The sequence below is a fragment of the Dermacentor silvarum genome, chromosome 6 (genome assembly GCF_013339745.2).
Source record: "Dermacentor silvarum isolate Dsil-2018 chromosome 6, BIME_Dsil_1.4, whole genome shotgun sequence".
NCBI classification, from domain to species: Eukaryota; Metazoa; Arthropoda; class Arachnida; order Ixodida; family Ixodidae; genus Dermacentor; species Dermacentor silvarum.
Window position 1 is genome coordinate 174,194,643 of NC_051159.1, and position 18,521 is coordinate 174,213,163.

An 18,521-nucleotide genomic window follows, 5' to 3' on the forward strand; every position below is an offset into this window, starting at 1 on the left:
CAGTTATCTGAAAAAAATACTGGGAACAAAAGCCCCGTGCGGAGCTTTAGCGGCAATAAATGTTGCGCAACGTGTCTCGTTCGAGCTGATGTATTTGCATTCGGCTCATACTACAAATGTGCATGCGATCGTGGAATGGGAAATGTTTCCAGGGAACGCAGGCTTCCAATTCTTAATACGGTTGGTTCTCTTGAAAAATGGATCTGCGTTTGCATTGTCTGGCACAAAATAAATAACAAATTGCTTTCAACGCCGGTACATCACAGAGGTTGGACTAGTTTATTCCTCGCCGTACATGATCACGACTCTTCGAGGATAATCTTGAGCTGCCTCGAAAGCACGGTGCCCTTAGGCACCGTGACTTTGTCGGCTGAGATGTAGGGCGCATTGCGGCACTTCTCCGAGCCGGGTATGCTGTTTCCGCAGCTGGCCAGGATGGGTGCCTGCGCCATGCCGTTGATCAGGTCCATCACCTGGTCGGCCGCGGTCTCGCCGCATGACTTAGTGATGGAAGCACGGGCGCACAGAGAATAAAACTGCATGTTGCTGTCGGGATAGAAAGACGAGGCGACTTTGTAGTTGAAAAACTGCACAGTATACAGAAAAAAAGCCTAGAAAAGATGACGACTGCCTCCCCGTTTGCTGAAAAGGTCATCATAATCATGATAGTTTTATCACGCCAGAGGCGCCGGCGTTAGGTAGAGTTAGAGAGCAGAGTCTTTGTACTCGGGCTCCTCGATTTGAACATCTGTCCCATCCCCATAGATTTATAATGCTAGAGTTGGTGCATGATCTCGGCACAAGGAATCGCACGACTGAGTAAAGGTATACATACAAAACAGACCAGTACAATCATACTAGGAAGGCCCACTGATCTACAAGAAACAAGCTAGTAGGAAGACCTTTCTCGTTGGACAAGATCTTGGGACCATGGCCCCGCATATCACCACTGCAGAAGGCCACAAAAGTGCTGCTGCGATTTCTGAAGGCTACCGGACTGAGCGACCCCCTGTGATATAGGGCAGAGAACTTTCACTACGTCGGTGACACCAACAGTGGACTTTCGCAACTTCTCTTAATCTTTCTCTCCCCTTTCTCCTTCCCCAAGTGCCGATTAGCCAACCAGACTCATTCCTGGGTAACCTCCCTGCCGTTCATTCATCCTTCTCTCCCTCTGTCTACACACACACAGAAATATATGTAATCCTTTTCCTCGCGAAAACATGAATGGGTCAACCTGAAACAATAATCGACCACTGCCTCTGGTATGAACATCGAAATAGACCTTTTTCGGGCAATCCCATGGATGCGCGGTGCACTATGGGGAAAGGGTGCACGTCGAGAGAGCAGGCTCCTTCAGAGAGTAGGTCCGCCGCCCGTTTGCCACGTTGGTGCCGTGGGAGTACAAAAGAAAAAAACATTCCTTGACGCTCCCCACGACATCAGTACAGATGCCCATAAATATCTACATTCATTTTATTTTCTCTTTATGTAGTATCCCTACGCAAGAAATTACAAAGCAATCACGCTGTCTATGCGGTAATCACCGAGCTGCCACCCTTTCGCGGAGAGCTAAGCTCCACCGCAAACATATCGCCTCCATCGTTTAAAACTTCGTTTGCAAAATTCCGCGTTGTCGGATGGCGCGTAAACAAAGAGATTGTGGCCTCCTATGAGAAAAGGTGTTTATGCCTCTTCTGCTGCCACAGTGGTCTGACAAGAGCACATACGTTGTGAGGCTTTAGAAACGGCCAGACTGTTCGCTGGTTGGTTGGTTGCTCGTATAGGTTCGGTGCTCATGTATTCTTATTTCTTTTTAAAAAATTATGACAAGGAAGAAAGAATTAAAACATTGTTCGTGCTTCCCCGTCTCTTACATGAGAAAACATTGTGCTATCTATACGATCTTGTGTTCGTGTTCCGCGATGAACCGTTTTCATTTGAGCGCATTGGTCACTAGTGAAGTACGTTGCTGCTTCGAGATGATAGTCTACTTGAAAGTCAATAGCTGCACTGCATAAAAAAGTTAGTAGGGCGATTTCTTTGAAACGTGCCATGAGCAGCATGGTTTACACATGAAGCCACCAATCGCAGCTAAGCGATATGCTTCGCCACAGCACTTCCGCAGCGTCGCATAGCACACACAGAACGAAATGAAGTGTTTTTATTAAGTTTCGGCAAAATTGACCAAGAAACTGGGAAGTGGTCTCTTCTTCCCCCACCTCTTATAGAAAAGTCAAATAATGTTCCCTTGTAAAAAAACGGAATAATAAACAAGGTGGACCATAAACCAAGTCTATAGGTGACAGTCGCCTCTGCAGCTATCTAACATGCTGCTGGGTGTAGTATTTAATCTGTACAATGCTTATAATGCCTAATTTTTAATTTTGGCAATGCCCTCGAATTAGTCAGGGTCAAAAGGTGTGCGCACTAAATAGTTAAAGTGGCTTCCCAGCTCGGCTGTCACAAAAAATATGGCGCGCGGGAACACTAGATGGTTGGCATCGCAAAGAGGCGAGAGGCCGCCGCAGCTTAACAATAAAAAGGACGTCCTTGTTTGAATTGGGTAGTAACATGCACCACCTTGCTAAATTTGTTTCAATTATGACTGCTGACAGGTGCTCATACGGCGCAGGAAAAGAGCAAGTGTGGCACTCGTTTCTGAGGCGTACACACGTTTCCCATAAGCGCTTGCGTGGCCGTTGGTGGCACTTGCGTGCCAGAAAAAGGTCTATTAAAAGTGTATGGTGGGGTCGGGTGAAGCAAGGCCACCGCAACTGGAAGTCGCTGGCAAGACCTTCGGAACTTGACCTGGTAATGACGATCGATCGTAGTGGTCCCGACTAACCAATTTAAATCCACTACAGTCTCCCTGCTACTTCTTTCACACGTCGTTCATTTGGATTCTTGAGTAACATTTCAGGTTAAAAGCCTGGCTAATGTCATACCCGACTTGTCATTAAAGCTACCAACCCTCTCTTTACAGTAGCCAGCAATTATTTGGTGCCTCACCAATGACGCAAAAGTAAGAATTTTCTCTCGCTTCACTACTGCTCTGCAACCTCATATTACGTTTTCTTTCCGTTACACTAGCTTCAATACGTTCTCTATGTATTACGTGCCCTGCTCAAGCCTACTCCTTTTCCCAATGTTAGTGAGAATACCACCCCATAAGCGTTAGTTCCCTAATTGTTGCTGCTCTCTTTGCCTCTCTTGGAGTTTCTACTGAACATACACACCATGGTAATAAAGGTATCAGAAAAAGGATACACAGAAAATCAACCCACCAGCAGGCCATTTGCATTTTGGCTGTCACGTTGGAGCCAACAATTGAGTCAAGCTGGTTGATGTACAAGTACATACAGTGCGTGGCAGGGTTCTGGCGAATGCATTGCGCCGTCCGGAGATACACTGGAAGCATAGAAAGGTTATATAAGGCAGTAACGTTGATGGCGCCATCAAATTTGAAAATTCTGACTGCATTGCCGTCTCCATTGAATTGAATATTGAATACATGCAGAAAATTACTGCATCTTGGTATGGACGCCATTTAGTAAATAAGTTTGTTGGCTTGAAATCTACATTCATTAGATCTATGCGCACGATATCGTTCCTATTTCTATGACATTGGAGCAGTCGTTGAGGATCTTCGTCGGTGACATAAAAGCGGCTTAACGTACATAGCATACCTTCCATAGCTTAACATAGCAGTCACCAATGTGGACAAGGTGCATAAATCGTGCACGCTACAGCTTGCAATAGATCAAAAGGGGATGCGTGTGCCTGCAGTGGGAAAAAGCAAATGCTAGAAGAATGGTTGCACGACCAACAAAAGATATTATGTCGCTGGGCCTGTAACTACGCAAGCCCAGCGTAGAGTAACTGACGCTCGTTCCCCTTGACGTTATTTCAAACCTAACAGCGTCGCCATTTATTTCCAAATGACACTGTATACACTGTCTACAGAAAGCGCGGAACAAATTTTCGCACTGGTATCAGTCTCTACAAATATTTGCATGTAAATGTACGGGTAGCTTAATTTTTTAGTGTGCTAATTGGATTGGATTGAACGTTCTTCCTACAAGATGGACTGATCAATCAGTCACTCGGGCGACTGATTCTACTGAGATTGTACCTCTTTTGTGCCACCTACAGCAACGAACGAGATCGTTGAAGAAATAAAACAAAGTGAACATACGAATTGCGGTTTCCAGGCACAATAAATTTTATTACGTTAGTATTGCCAATGATTCAGCCTTTTTCAGCCACAGCACAAGAAAAGCTGTGATGGCACTGGCAAGACAGAACACAAGAGCCGCACAAAAGATGGTGTTCTTGATTTGTTCATCGAGCACGATCATCAGGCGATGCAGGAATGACGTACCAGCGCTCTTTTGCAGATGGTGGTTCTTGCAGAGGTCTTCATAGGCAACCTTAAGACCTTCCATAGTGGCTTCTAGGAATGACCTCGCTCTGTCCGGACAACCCTCGGATTCACGCATGATGCAGCCTCTCGCCTCAACCACTCTCCTGGAAGACCATGTGAACCATGTCGGAATATTTGAGCATCACGTCCGCAATGAATCTACATCTTTAGTTTCCAAAAGCGATTAAAATATGATTTCTAGGTTTTATTTTAAGTATAAACACTATAGATGCATTTTTAGACTCATATTTTATGGTGCGAGTCACCTCCTTTCCCTGATGAATATTTAACGGGAGTTTTAGAGGACCGGTGTTTTTAAGTGCCATCTGAAAAGACAGTACTGTAAGTGGAGCCGTGCTTGCATGGCGATATTTTCTGTCGCGAGCAGCAATTTAGAAGCCTCGGTTTTCTGTGCGCTTTTCTTTCAAATGAGTGTGATGACTTCCGTATATTCACTTCTCCTTTGTGAGCTTGCGTCGAAACTAGCTATCCACTCAGAATATCCAGACACTTTTATAATTCCTAATTTTATGTACCCCATTAACATGATTACTTTTATGACAAGCTTATAGGTCATAGACTTAGAATACTTGGACGTATACATAGAATATAGACGGAGTAGAATATACAGGAAGAGGTGGCTTAGTGAAAACACTGCAATGGTACCTCTTGTTATAATACACGTAACAGAAAGGTAAAGCAAGCGATTCCGGAACATATGAAAAGTACCTATGTCGCATCGTGGTATGTTAACGTAACATGAAAAGATTAGTACAGTAAAATGTATGACTTGCTTACGCGTCTATATTCGGACTGTTTACTCGTACGCTCACCAATTGCATCCTAGATGTAGCCGTCGGATTCATTGATTTGAATGAGTCTCCATCTTGCTATTAATGTTCGTCAGTTTGCAAAAGTTTCCAGGTATTAGCCTTATGATGACTCGCGTTGGTGCTGTCAAGTTCATATTAAACCTTGAGCACAACATAACTCTTCAGTGTGAGCTAGGTCTCACCCCTCAGGTTCCATAGCCTTGCAGTACCGCGCGCGTGTATCACAGGGGCCCCACCCAACCGGTCTATGGCATACCTAGTGCTCAGAACTGTTGAGAGGCGTTGTGTGTTACACGCTCTGGTTCTTTTCAACTAATGGAACGGCCTCTCGGGATACCCATTGGCCCATTATATGCACCAATAGTGTTCTCAAATTTAAAAAAAGCTTATTATCATGGCATAAGAAATTTTGAATATATGAGCAAATGTAACAGACTTACACGTGTTACAGGCAGATGTCATGATTTGCCAAACCTGCACGCTTGTCAATTATATTTCACATTGCCTTCACTCCTTTTCCAAAGTAACTATCGAGATATTAGGCCACGTAATCATCCCGGATATCTTGTTCTTCTTTCCGGGGGTTTTACGTGCCAAACCCAATTTTGATTATGAGGCACGCCATAGTGGAGGGCTCCGGATTAATTTTGACCACCTGGGGTTCTTTAACGTGCACTACAACGCGAGCACACGGGCGTTTTTACATTTCGCCTCCACCGAAATGCGGCCGCTGCGGCCAGGAGTTGATCCCGCGATCTCGTGCTCAGCGCCGTAACGCCTTAGCTGACTGAGCCACCGCGGCCGGTCATCCCGTATATGATGCCAGATTCATGTGGAACTGTATGGTAGTGATTTGAACACATTCTTGCAATCAACCTTCGAGAAAATTTTGCGCTGATTTGCTCTGGCCCTTGTGTCATCACAGACGACGAAAACCAATCATGAAGTACGTTTCAAATAAAGCGAAATTACATGAAAATTCGGGATGCAGCTTCAACGTGGCCACCCACCACACGACGCTGCATCTTCATCTCTGTGCTTATGAAAAGAAATGAAGTGCTTTGATTTTAAGGCGAAAGCTTTAGGTTTCTATGTTGGCGGTGCTGTTGGCGTGCCATTGGCGGGGAACTTGCTGAAACTGCGCTATGACGAAAAATGGCTGACGCCGCAAAAAATGCTCGAATAAACGTCACATTTCTCAGGGAGGTTCCTGTAAACAAAGTAAATTAGGGGCTTTGAAAAGAAAACTTGGTACATTTCAGTCTGGGTGGAAATCGCACTCGGGCCTCGAGGGTGCGAGACGAGCATGCTTCCCTAAAGTCACTGCTGCTCCACGGTTCGGGCGTACTAAAGGTGTGCCTAGTACGTGTGCGATTGCACATGTCACGTCACAGCCATCTCGCTGACTAAAAGTTTGGCCTAGTACGTGCACTAACATGCTGCACTTTAGATACTACGTTAAGTGTTCATATGTGGCGTTCAGGAGGTCGCCTTAGTGCCATACCAGTGCTTTCCATTGCGGCTAGTTTTGTCTTGCAAGAAGTCTAGCCCCGATTGCAGAACTTTCCTGACCAACTTTCCTGGCTGGACGCTGCTGCTGTCTCGCCCGATAGCTAGCATATAACAGAACTGCCATATTTAAAGTTTGAAATTTTATTCGATTCACTACACACCGTGAAACACATATTACGAACAATACACAGGAAGAGACCCCAAGGTGAAAAATCACTGTAAGAGGACCTCTCATATTTAGTACGAGAAAGAGAAAAAAAAGAACACGGTTAGGCGTACATATTTGCCTACGTAAAAACAAAGGCGATTTGAGAACACCAAAACATCACTAGATAGATTATACAGAATAGAACATAGAACATTAGAATCACAATCGGTTTAATTGTGATGGGACCTCCTCTCTAAACTAAACATAAAAAAGCACAAATTACAGGAGTTGCAACACATTGTGAACAAGGAACAATTAGAGGTTTTCATAATAAATAGCATAAGAATGAATTATATACGCACAAATAAGAAGCATGTTTAAAAAGCACTGTAAGATAATCTCGGTAAACACTAATAAATTAACACTACAACTGACATGACGTAGATAGTATAATTCGCGAACTCAAATACATATGCATGACAAACACGCCGAACAGCAGTTTTCTGGTATTACTACGGAAACTAAATGAAGGCACACTGAAATAATGGTTATGACTATGAACTAAGCATTAGTATTGGACAGATTATATTCTTTTAGTTGTTTCTTGAATTTGGTAATTTTAAGTGTTTTTATGTCTAACGGTACTGCGTTCCAGAAAGCGACGGATGAAAAATGGACATCTGCGTTCATTTTTACGTAAGTACGTACATACTAATGCCTTGATGTGATGCAGGGTAGTTACGAATTATCAAATGCAGAGGAAGAGATGTATGACCACAGAATTCGCTTAAACGATGAACGCGATGGCTTAGTCTTGATTTCATAACGTAAATAAGTATTCCATAGTTTAAGTAATGAAGACCCAGTTGTTTGAATGCCGTAATTAGTTTGAACTTTTGGCAGAATATTCTTTTGAAAGGAGAGTCTGATGACGTTGTCATTATTGATCTCATTTCAATGGGTGAATTGAAGAAGATTGTGGTCGTTGATTATGCGATAGGCAAATATTCCGACATTATAATTAACGAAACCATCCACCCAAAGTATATTAAAAAATAGATTATCAGGTCTTACGGGTCAAAACTACGATCTGATTATGAGGCACGCCGTAGTGGGGGACTCCGGAATAATTTTGACCACCTGGGGTTCTTTAACGTGCACTTAAATCTAAGTACACGGTTGTTTTTGCATTTCACCCCCATCGAAATGGGGCTGCCGTCGCCGGGATTCGATCCCGTGACCTCGTGCTTAGCAGCGCAACACCAAAGCCACTAAGCAACCACGGCAGGTCCGCAGTATATTGATGATGAAAGAGCAGAGAAACATGAGAACCGTGAGAGCTCCATGCAATCGCACGGATGGATTGATTTTGAGTTCATTGAAGCGGAGCTAGGTGGGTTTTGTAAGTTAGTCACGAGATGCAACGTAATAGTTTAAGTGAGTGTGGATTTTAGTTTAAGGAATTAAGAATTTAAGGAAATTTAAAGAATGAAGGCATTGTCAATTTCAACGAACAAGAAGGTACAGTCGGTGGTACGGCAGGATAGTTAATAAAACCTGGTGGTACATTTAAAACAATAAGAGACCTTGAACTAAAATCCTAAACTTAGTTTTTGAGGGCTTAATATGCAACCTGTTTCTTTGACACTGCGCAGATAAATTCATCAAGTCAGAGTTGGTTTGGATATTAAAATGACAAATCGGGGATTAGAGGCAGTCAGTGTTCTATCGTGGTACAGGACAAAGGACAGTGGTACAGGACAGTCGGTGGTATGGCATGAGAGTTAATAAAACCTGGTGGTACATCTGAAATATAAAGAGACTTTAACTAAAAATTATAAACTTAGTTCCTGAGGGGTTAATATGCAACCTGTTTCTTTGACACCACGCAGATAAATACATCAAGTCAGAGATAGTTTGGATGTTAAAATGTCGAATCTGACATTAGAGGCGATCAGTGTTGTATCTTCAGCATATAATAAAATCAGTGGATGAAGAAATGCAATCAGCGAGACCATTATTATAGAGTAAGAATAAAAGTGGACCAGTATGGAACCTTGAGAGATCCCAATATTCGTGGTTGGTGTGGTAGATAGAACAACAGATATACTGCCAGTTTGCTTCCCGTTATGTAACATTGAAAAAAATTTTAGTGGGGTGCCATTAATTTCGTACGCAGTCATTTTAGTGTATAATATGCTATTAATAATGGTGGGGAAGGCTTTGCTAAAATCAACAAATAGAGAGCCTACATTGTTACCTTTATCAATTTCCAATTTACATCTATCGATAAACGTCACTAATGCAAGGTCAGTAGACAATCCCGGTCTAAAGCCAAATTGTTTTCGGTGTAGTATATGAAATTTGTGAAGGTAACTAGATAGTCTAAGTTCGATCAGTTTTTCGGTTACCTTACTGAAGAAGGGAATGATTGAAATAGGTCTATACCTGGTCAGAGGTTTGTTTTCTAGTGAAAGAAAGCAAAGAACTTCGTCAAGTGCAGCACAAAAGACTGAAATGGGGGAAACTAGGCGATCTGTATATGCTAGCTAAAATAATATTCTTCTCGACAATACCAATAGATGAGTCATCTATTTCGAGCCCTGCTTACTCAGTCTGGAACATCAAGGTTAAGGTTGGATCAACGTTTATAAGTCATAAAGTGAAGAGTGAAAATAGCTGCACGGCTATGGTCAGATGATTTATGATTACAATATTCAGCTGTGTAGGATGAAAAACAGTAATGATTCCTATCGTAGTCGGTAAGCCAGGTTTCTTAAACACATACAACAGAAAAGGGGAAGTGTACTGCCGATAGAAGCAACTAGAATTGATCAATATATTTCCTCAGGCTGCGAGCGTTGAAGTAGATAACACTGTAATTGTTGGCGCAAAGAAAGGAGTCAAGATTGTGTAAATGTATGGCATGAAAAAATGAAAGGCGGTGCGGCGCACACACTTACCCGAAACACTTCAGATGAGATTCATCACGGTTGCGAAAGACCCTGCTATCAGTCGACTTTATCGTGCAGTCATTAGTCCCGAGAAACTACCACGCCTTTTCTTTTTTGAGTTGCAGTGCCTTGCCGAACAGTCTGTTATCGGCGTGAAGTGATCATTAGCACATACTGGGGCAGACTGATCATTCGGGAAACCAATATCACAAGTTGCGCCCTTCGTGCTTTGCTTATTAATTCGGCCTTCTTTGTATGAAACTGAAAACGAGCGATCATGTTCTTTGTGTTGTCCTGCCGGTTTGCGGTGTATACGATTTCGATGTCGTTTTCAGAGACGGGGCATTTTATCTTTGCGCCAATCGTCTTCAAAATTTCCATGCAGCTTTGCTCCTGAGTGCACGGGACGCCCTTGATTTCGATATTGTTCTTTCTGTTTTTTCATCTAAAATTTTGAACAAAATTTAGAATTTATAAAGATCGCCTAACAAACGAGTAGGCAACAAGTACGCACAGTTTAGTCTTAGTTCACAATATTTGATGTCAGCGCATGTGCAATAACGCTCCTAGTGGGCTGTTTCTCAAAATAAACTCAGTTGCAAGTGAGCGTCTTTTCTGTCCTGGTCTCCTTTCTTCCGCAACATTCCTGCCCTGACCTTTTGCAAGATAATGTCAAGTCCAACAGCTTACCATTCTAAAGATGATTTCCATACTGTGGCACATACCCACATCGGGGGATGTGCTTTGGATATACATACCTTCACTTTCTTGCTTACTGGAACTGCTCCCGCTTTACTTTTTTACCGTAATGTCCTCCGCATATCAGTTTTCCCACAAATCATAGAAATAACATGCTCAATAGCCTATATTAACCTCCGAAGTTTTGCTAGCACTAGGCCAATAAAAAACCGCAGAGGTGCCGAAGGCTCAAATACTTCCCTCTTTGCGAGAATTAAAGTCCTTGTTCTTATAAATCATCAAAAAAAAAAACGCCGCATATCCACGGGGTGAATGATGATGAGTGGGCGAAGCTCCGGAGGGAATCATCGGTAAACCGTGAATCTTCCGTGTTTTTCGCCCAGTCTCGCCGCACTAAATCGAACGATTGACTTCCACCAATGACACGCGCCATATGTGACGTCATGCCTATTTTATAACAGCGCCCTTCATTATAATTGCACCATCTTCCGCTTAAGGGGACGCTAGCACAAACGCGTTAGAAACGTGCAGTACTCTCTAGTAAGGGGGAGAGGCCACAGCGTCTTACGCAGCCGTTTACACATGCCGGAACGTGCACCGCGTTTGCCGACGCCATCACATGACTGCTGAGAGAGCATAACCCCCGTATTCATAAACGCTCCTCGACTTGAACTTGACTTGCCACCGCCTTGGGCAGCGCGTTCGAAACGCGTTGAAGGCGGTGGCAAGTCAAGTTCAAGTCGAGGAGCGTTTATGAATACGGGGGTAAGGCGGAGAGGCCACAGCGTCTTACACCAGCTTCTTACACGGGCCGTAACGCGCTAGCACAAACGCGTTAGAAACGCGCACTTTCGTTAATGTTGGGTATTTATTGTCATCGTGGTGCGTGTGTCCATGTGCGCTTCGTGGCGTAGTGGTTAGCGCCGCGCGTTCGGAAGCGAGGGGTCCCTGGTTCGATTCCGTGCTACGGACACAACTTTCGGAATTTTTTTTTCATAAAAGTAGACGTGGCTACCTACTACTACGACGACGACTACTACTACTACTACATACTACAGAGGAGGGACAGACCCACACCCTAAGGAGCTTCGCCCCTAAAAATCCCATCAAATGGCAGCAACGCATTTCGGAAGCCACTGAAGTTCGCCCTAATTGCTTGCCGTCTGTTGCCAAGCTTTTCTAAACCACGTTTCGGCTCGGCACTTGGCCACTGTCACAGCCCTCATGAAAGAGCCCCAATACTCTAAATTCTGTCTGCGACAACAGAGTCCTTGACAATACTAGGTGCACCACAAAATCACAATTCGCTCCAATGTGGCGCCTGTATTGCCGAAGTGCGCCCACACAGAAGGCTTGCAGTGTGTTGTTATTCACGTCACTGCATTTGTTCTTCGGTCTCCTCCTGGTATGCTTCCCTGTCTTTAGTACGCAATGCGACTTACCATGTAACACCTACCATCTGTGGCAATCTCTTCTATACGCGCTGCAGGTGTAATCTTTCCCTCTTCCTAATTTCAGCTCGAGCGTTCCCAACTTAATTTTCTTTCGTAATCCTTGCTGCTCACTACCTGATTAACAAATTTACGTAAACCATTTTTATTTGGCATCGTCAGGTTTATTGTCAACAGGTTCCTAAAGCGAATAGATTTATTTGACTCTCACGGATACGTGGTCTCGGGCAAATGAGTTGCGGGCGCGTTCGTCATGGAACGCCAACTGTTTAGCTCTTTGAGACGCATTTGCTGTCGCAGCGAGAGTTTTGGGGTGAATGCAGTGCTGGAGCGCGCAGGAAGGACGACCCTCCTCTTTTCCCGCCACCTTTCTTTCCTTGCGGCAGCTGCGGCAGAGCGACATCCCTTAGACTAGAGGTGTTAGGCAGAGGCCTCCGGTGGCGGAAGAGGAGAATTGCAGCCGCTTTTCACGCCGGTGCTCGAGCCGCTGGTGACGACACCCACATTACAAAATTTATATGTATAGCCGCCTACACTATCGATTCAGATGGGCTGGTTAACTGCTCTTTTCTGTGCGAAATTACGTAATTCAACAACAGTCTCTGTTGTTGAACAACACTGCAAAAAATGTAGGTCTTAAAGTGCATAATTCCTTTAATAAAGTGAATAGCTCTGTAGAAGCGTTCGGCTATTCGCTTACAATGGCAACCATCGTCGATGGTTCCCGCACAGTTATTTGTCGGTTTCCACCAGCTGCTTCTCCCACGAGTGAAGGGTTGCCTAATTCATCGTTTGCGTAGTTTTTGTCTCAAGCTATAAGCAACCGTCGCTTCGACCTGTCGGAATGGCTGATAGATTCATTCGATTGCAAGTCACTACTTAAATTCGTTAACATGAGCAAAATACGGCACAAAGCCCAGTGATACGAACGTGCAAAAGTGCGACAGCTGTTCGGTGCTCAGCGGAAGGAAGGCCGGGTCCCCTTTGGAGCTGTCGTACACTCCCTTCACGCATCGGTCCACGCTCTCCGGTTGGCACGCATCGGCAATGCCAGACGCCGACAGCGCTGGTGATGGGCAACGTCATGGAAAAGAAACATAGAGGTCTTACTTATAAATGGCGTTTTCGAAAGGAATGGTATGCGTTAAAGAGTAATGAAGCAATACCTGGTTTCCGCCAAAACCTGTCTGCCAAAATAACTTTGTATCTTGCAATCGACTTTCGCCTCCTTCTTCAGTGAATGCGCACTGAGAAAAAGTAGTTCTCCTAGTTCTGCACTTGAATTGCTCTACTTGCCAAAGCAACATCGAACTGCTGTTCTTTTTCGTTTAAAGAGTTACTTGTCAAGACAACTGAGCCCTTAACGGGCTGTATATCACGACTGCTATACCACAACTCTTCTATGTTTCATCGGTCTGTGTGAACAGCTGGCTGCCACAGTTGATAAATAGGACATGGATTGTTGAACCTAAACCATCGCGGAAGCTCACCTGCTGCAGCAAGGAGAATGCTGATGAAGCCGTTCATGTTTCGAGGCAGATAGGGCACTGCTCTGCTTTCGCTACCAGCTCTTTGTCCTTTACATGCGGGGAGCAAGACGTCTTCTGAGTCGTCGAAAGCCGCGGATCCGATGCCCACGAGTCCGAAGCAGGACTCTGTTCACACGAGCTGCCGGTGAGGTGGCGCCGTCGCGTTGGAAACCGATACTCGAGAGAGTGCGATACAATTACCGGAATTGGCGATGTACTGGTACACGCTCACACCGACAATGATGCCCATAGAGCACGACGAGTGATTGTCTCATGCAGAAGTTTTCGTACCGAGGCGCATTTGTCGCATTCTAAAATGTACATGTCACAAGTCCACTACGAACGAATAATTGAGCCATAATCTCCGGTCTCCCCGATCCCCTGTTGTGGAAATAAGGTGCAGTCATGTGTGTGAACATAAAGCTTATTTGATTTTGGCGATGTCTAGTAAGAAAATGTGATAATAGTAGACATTATCATCCGTGCAAAGCTACCTCACTGTTAAACGTTCAAGTGTTCTCCAAGTACGTTTGTGCACATATAGACGGCACAACCTAAATTATGTTTCAATGTTATTTCTCTCCTTGTAGAACACCTCAAAATTGTTTGGCGCCCTTTCATCTTTCTGTCGGAAGATATATATTTCCCGGCACTTTACGAAGGTATTATTTGTGTTCGTTCCGTAACCTTGCGTTCAAGTGAGCACGTTGATCTGTGTTTTTCATCTTTTCATGGTGTAACGGCCGTTTCTCTGTTATGAAAAGGAAGTCAAGTGATATGCAGTGCGTCAGTAGAGTGATCTGCGTGTCGACGAAATAGCTTAATGTTCCTTTTACATTATAGCACTTTAATTCCTTAACACAGAGCTCCCATGACACAATCCCTTTTGTTTTTGGCCTTGTATTAAACTTCGATCAATTCACATCGTTACTTTAGCGCAACGGCTTTGAAAAACTTCCGAGCCGGCTCTATTATGTTCTCGCAGGAGACATCTGGTTCAGATCGCGCGCAAGCGCAAGTATTGATTACTTCTTCATGGACAACGAGCATACCCAAAGCCATGATGCACGCTTGGCCCTCGAGGCAGTCTGTCGGCGGCAGCACGGCTAACGATCTCGCAGACGCTGAATAAATGACGACAGACGGGGTAAGGGTTCTGATATTCCATTGAATTCTTCCCTAGGGGGCAACCGCACGAGAATCGAAAATGCAACAAAGCGTGATTACTTGGCACGTTCGCGACTAAATCGGGAGAAAGTAGAGGCTAGCCGTAACAAAGCAAAGTTTATATTTTTCAGAAGCATTTGTTACCCTAAATATACGGACTTCACGTTCAAAAGAAAGTAAGGTGTTAGTCCTTGCGATGTGTGTGTTTTCATTTATTTGTGATTCGCGCGTGCTGAACTTACGCGAGCTTGTTTTCATTAAAATGCAGGCACTCTCACGAAACCTTCGAAAGGCGCAAATCTGCCTGTAGTATGGCAGCACGTGAATCATTAGATGGTGCGTTTGAAAAACGTGGGAAGAAAGTCTCGCTTCAGAGAGCAGCTCTTTATTTTTTCAGAGACCATTATTGCTGCAAAAATAGTTGTTTTAAATACAACATGTTCATTAAAAAGCTATAAGAGTAACGAAGGTTCCGTTTTTTCTGAAGAGTTCCTAGGCGAAGCAGGCATACTCTGCCGCTAATAACGTGAGTTTGAAATGACGTATTAACGAAAATTCATGTAACTTATTTACTAGGACTTTGGGGGCTGCTGTTTAAATGGCAAGTTTGGAGGCAGTCAGATATCAATACATACCTATTTCTTAGGAATCTTGAAAATCACACTCTAGCCCAGGTATTTATTTTTAACTTTCAACGATCAATCCAGGCAATATCGAAACAGAGCACCGAGAACGCAGAAAAGCCGACCCCGCTATCATATACTATCATATCAAACGGAAACGCCCCTTGACTAAAAGCACTACTCAAATCTGAATGTAGCTGACAGCCGCGCGGCAGGCACTAATACTGCGAATACGGCACGCTTTGGGGGCCTGGCAAGCGTCTGCCACGACGTGCCATATCATTATTTGCAGCGGCATGCCATTATTCTAACTTCGTCACACTTTTCGTCACGGGGCGCTTCCGTCTGACTTGCAGCGGGACCCGTTTGGTTTCCATGTTACCTGGATTTACGTTAAAATTCAATGAGCGATAACTCGAATTAGGTGTGATTTTCAAGATAATTATAAAATGGGGATGCATTGAAACGTGACTGCCTCCAAATTTATTAGTTAAATAACTGCGCCAAGTGATGTAAGAAAAATCGAACTAATACTTTTTTTAATTATTCTACTGAAACTAACATTCGTAGCGGCAAAGTATGCCCGCCTGGCACAGGAACTTCTGAGCAAGAACAACACGTTCGCCACGCTGATAATTTTTTGATAAAAAATTGTATAGTGTAAAAAGCAACACCCTGTATAAGTCGGAAGCAATGAAGAGCGTAATATTTCAGCCCGCTGCAACTTCACGTAACCGTTAGTGATCGTTTTGGCCTCCCATTCATGTGAACTTCACCGCCTGTGCTCTTGTTAGATCTATGACACTTGTATAATTGCTTCTTTGTTTGCTTCCTTGCTTGTTTGCTTCCGTGCTTGCTGATTTTGTTGTGTGTTCGCTCTGTTGCGTGTTCTGTCTGAAATGAGCGGAAGTAAAATTAGAGACCTTCTTCTTGCTTTTATTAAGTGGTTTTCTGCAATTATGTGATGCAGATGGAGTAGGAAAGAACGATACAGGACACACGCTACCGAAACATGTTTGTTCGGAAGCATGGAATGTACGGAGAGCACGCACGTGATAGGTGCAACAGAAAAAAGAAAGCACGCAAACAGAAGGAAATGATATTATTGTGGCACGGTTCAATTATCGCAAAGATATGACAATTCGTAGTCTAATGACGCCATCGATAGACATGTTTCGCACATCTCAAATCCCTTGAGATAAGATAAATTTATCTGGTTCTTGTTTCCTCGTATTCTGTTTTCCCCCTTTTTTTCGTTAGGAGAGAGGGGCGTAGATAACTCAATTGCGTATGCCACCACATTTCTCTTACAACAAGGTAAGACGATGCAAACGCACGCAGCGGGTGCCGCATATAGCGGCCACGAAAGATTGTTCTCTGTGGCATGTTCGTGAACGAGATGACAGATGCAGTTGTGGACGCTAATCCATCATTGCCGTCGTCGTGCACACCCCCCAAGTAGCGGTGTACGTCACAGGTCTTATCAGCGTTTAGAATGCCGTCGGAGCGCTCCGATTTGGTACAATGTCGGTCGCTGGCGTTCAGCTGCGGGCGTTGCCCGTAAACATCAGATGCTTGCTTCACGAAAGGTGATAAGCAGAGTTGCAGAGCGATAACCGAGAACACTTGCGGTGCCTGGATTTTGTAAGCTTACACTTCATTTTCCTTTTTTCTTTCTTTTTTTTTTTTTTTACTGTCAAGCTGTTATCCTCTAGTTGGTTAGGATTTCTTCGTGTCTGGGTGCGCGGCGCTCACACAAAAAATTGGAGGACGCTTAAGCTTCGCCTTTTAAGAGTGGAACGCGATAGCGTTATCGGGCCCCATTTGCATCGCTCTTTCTTTAGGTAGGCTTCACTTCAACACAGAACGTGGGAGAGTCAGCTCACAAAGACCAGGCTTACACCAATCCCCTTAAAGTCAACTTCACTTTTAAACAGAAATGCATTGCTGGGAAGATGCTTTTCTAGGGGCAATATAAGTCGTCTTATATTAAAATGTGAAGGTCCCGGCACTTTTTTTATTATTTTATTAATTGTTTGCTATTGCCCCGACGCGCGCGCGTGTCCAAAAACGCATTAGGCAGGCGAAGTCCCAATTTGACCTGCCGAGGATGCGAGCGCCATCTGGATATGAATTTCGCAACTAGCCCATCTGAGCGCGCCGCTGTTGGGATCGGTAGAAAGGCTGGAAAGGGGGTTTGTGTTTGAGTTTCTTCGTAACAGAATTATGTTTTCTCATACATTCAAATTACAATCCGACGCCACAATGTCTGTGGGTTGTGGTTAAGTCGTACTTTACCATTTTTCTGACGGATTTCACTGTGATAAATTCAATTTTTGTTCACTAACAGTTTGCGCCACGCGGAAGGCGTGCGTGGTCGGGGGTCGGGGTGGTTGGGGATGATTTTCTTTGCCACGGGCGCCGACATACACGCCACCATCCACGCCCACGCCGGCGCTGACGCAGGATTTTCTGCGACATGGGGCCCTTAATGTTATCGCGTTAAAATTGGGGCTGATCCCGGAGACAGTGCAAAAAAGCGGGAAGTGCACAGTGTGCTGCTTCTCGAAGAGGCATCGCATGACGTCATCAGGTGGCATAATAACTTGACGATAACCTAATCACGTGACGTCACGTTTCACGTTTCACGGTGACGTGATTGTGTCATCAGATTACGTCACCAGGCGACAACGTCACATGGCAATGTAGTTATTCTCATATATTTGAATTACAATCCAAAGCTATCGTGGCTGTAGCTAGTGCGTAAGTCGTACTTTACGAATTCGCTGACGCAATTTACTGTAAAAAGTTGAATTAGTTCAATAAGGCACTTGCATTGGCGGAGGGCCTAAAGGAATAACCATGTATGCTGTACTTCCACACACGTGCGTGCGCGCGTGATGTACGTCGCTGGTGCTTGTCTAACGTCGCGCGCGCTTGTCTAAAGTCGGCAACAACTTCGCTGTACGTACATCCACTTTCACAGGGTGGAATGGAGGCGGACTTTTATCACTCGTTGCGCCGAGTGGCAGATTCCCAGGGCCTCTACTTCATAGCCATCAATTTGATTTGCCATTCTTCTCACTCTTTGCACCAAATACAAGATCCAGGCGATAACGAGAGCGCAGCTTCGCCTGAGATAGTGGAAAACGCCTGAGAAAGGTGAAGAGAATGGAAAA

At 44.4% G+C, this 18,521-nt stretch overlaps 1 protein-coding gene across 1 annotated transcript; it reads right to left on the bottom strand.

Annotated features, from left to right (window-relative positions):
- Window positions 1-257: 257 nt before the first annotated feature.
- Window positions 258-13,782, bottom strand: LOC119456421 (uncharacterized). Its single transcript, XM_049669825.1, has 5 exons — window positions 13,514-13,782; window positions 12,954-13,089; window positions 4,385-4,530; window positions 3,288-3,411; window positions 258-546 (listed from the first exon to the last, which is right to left on the bottom strand). The coding sequence occupies exons 1-5, from the start codon at window positions 13,548-13,550 to the stop codon at window positions 300-302; spliced, it is 690 nt and encodes a 229-aa protein (XP_049525782.1). The 5' UTR covers window positions 13,551-13,782; the 3' UTR covers window positions 258-299.
- Window positions 13,783-18,521: the final 4,739 nt, after the last annotated feature.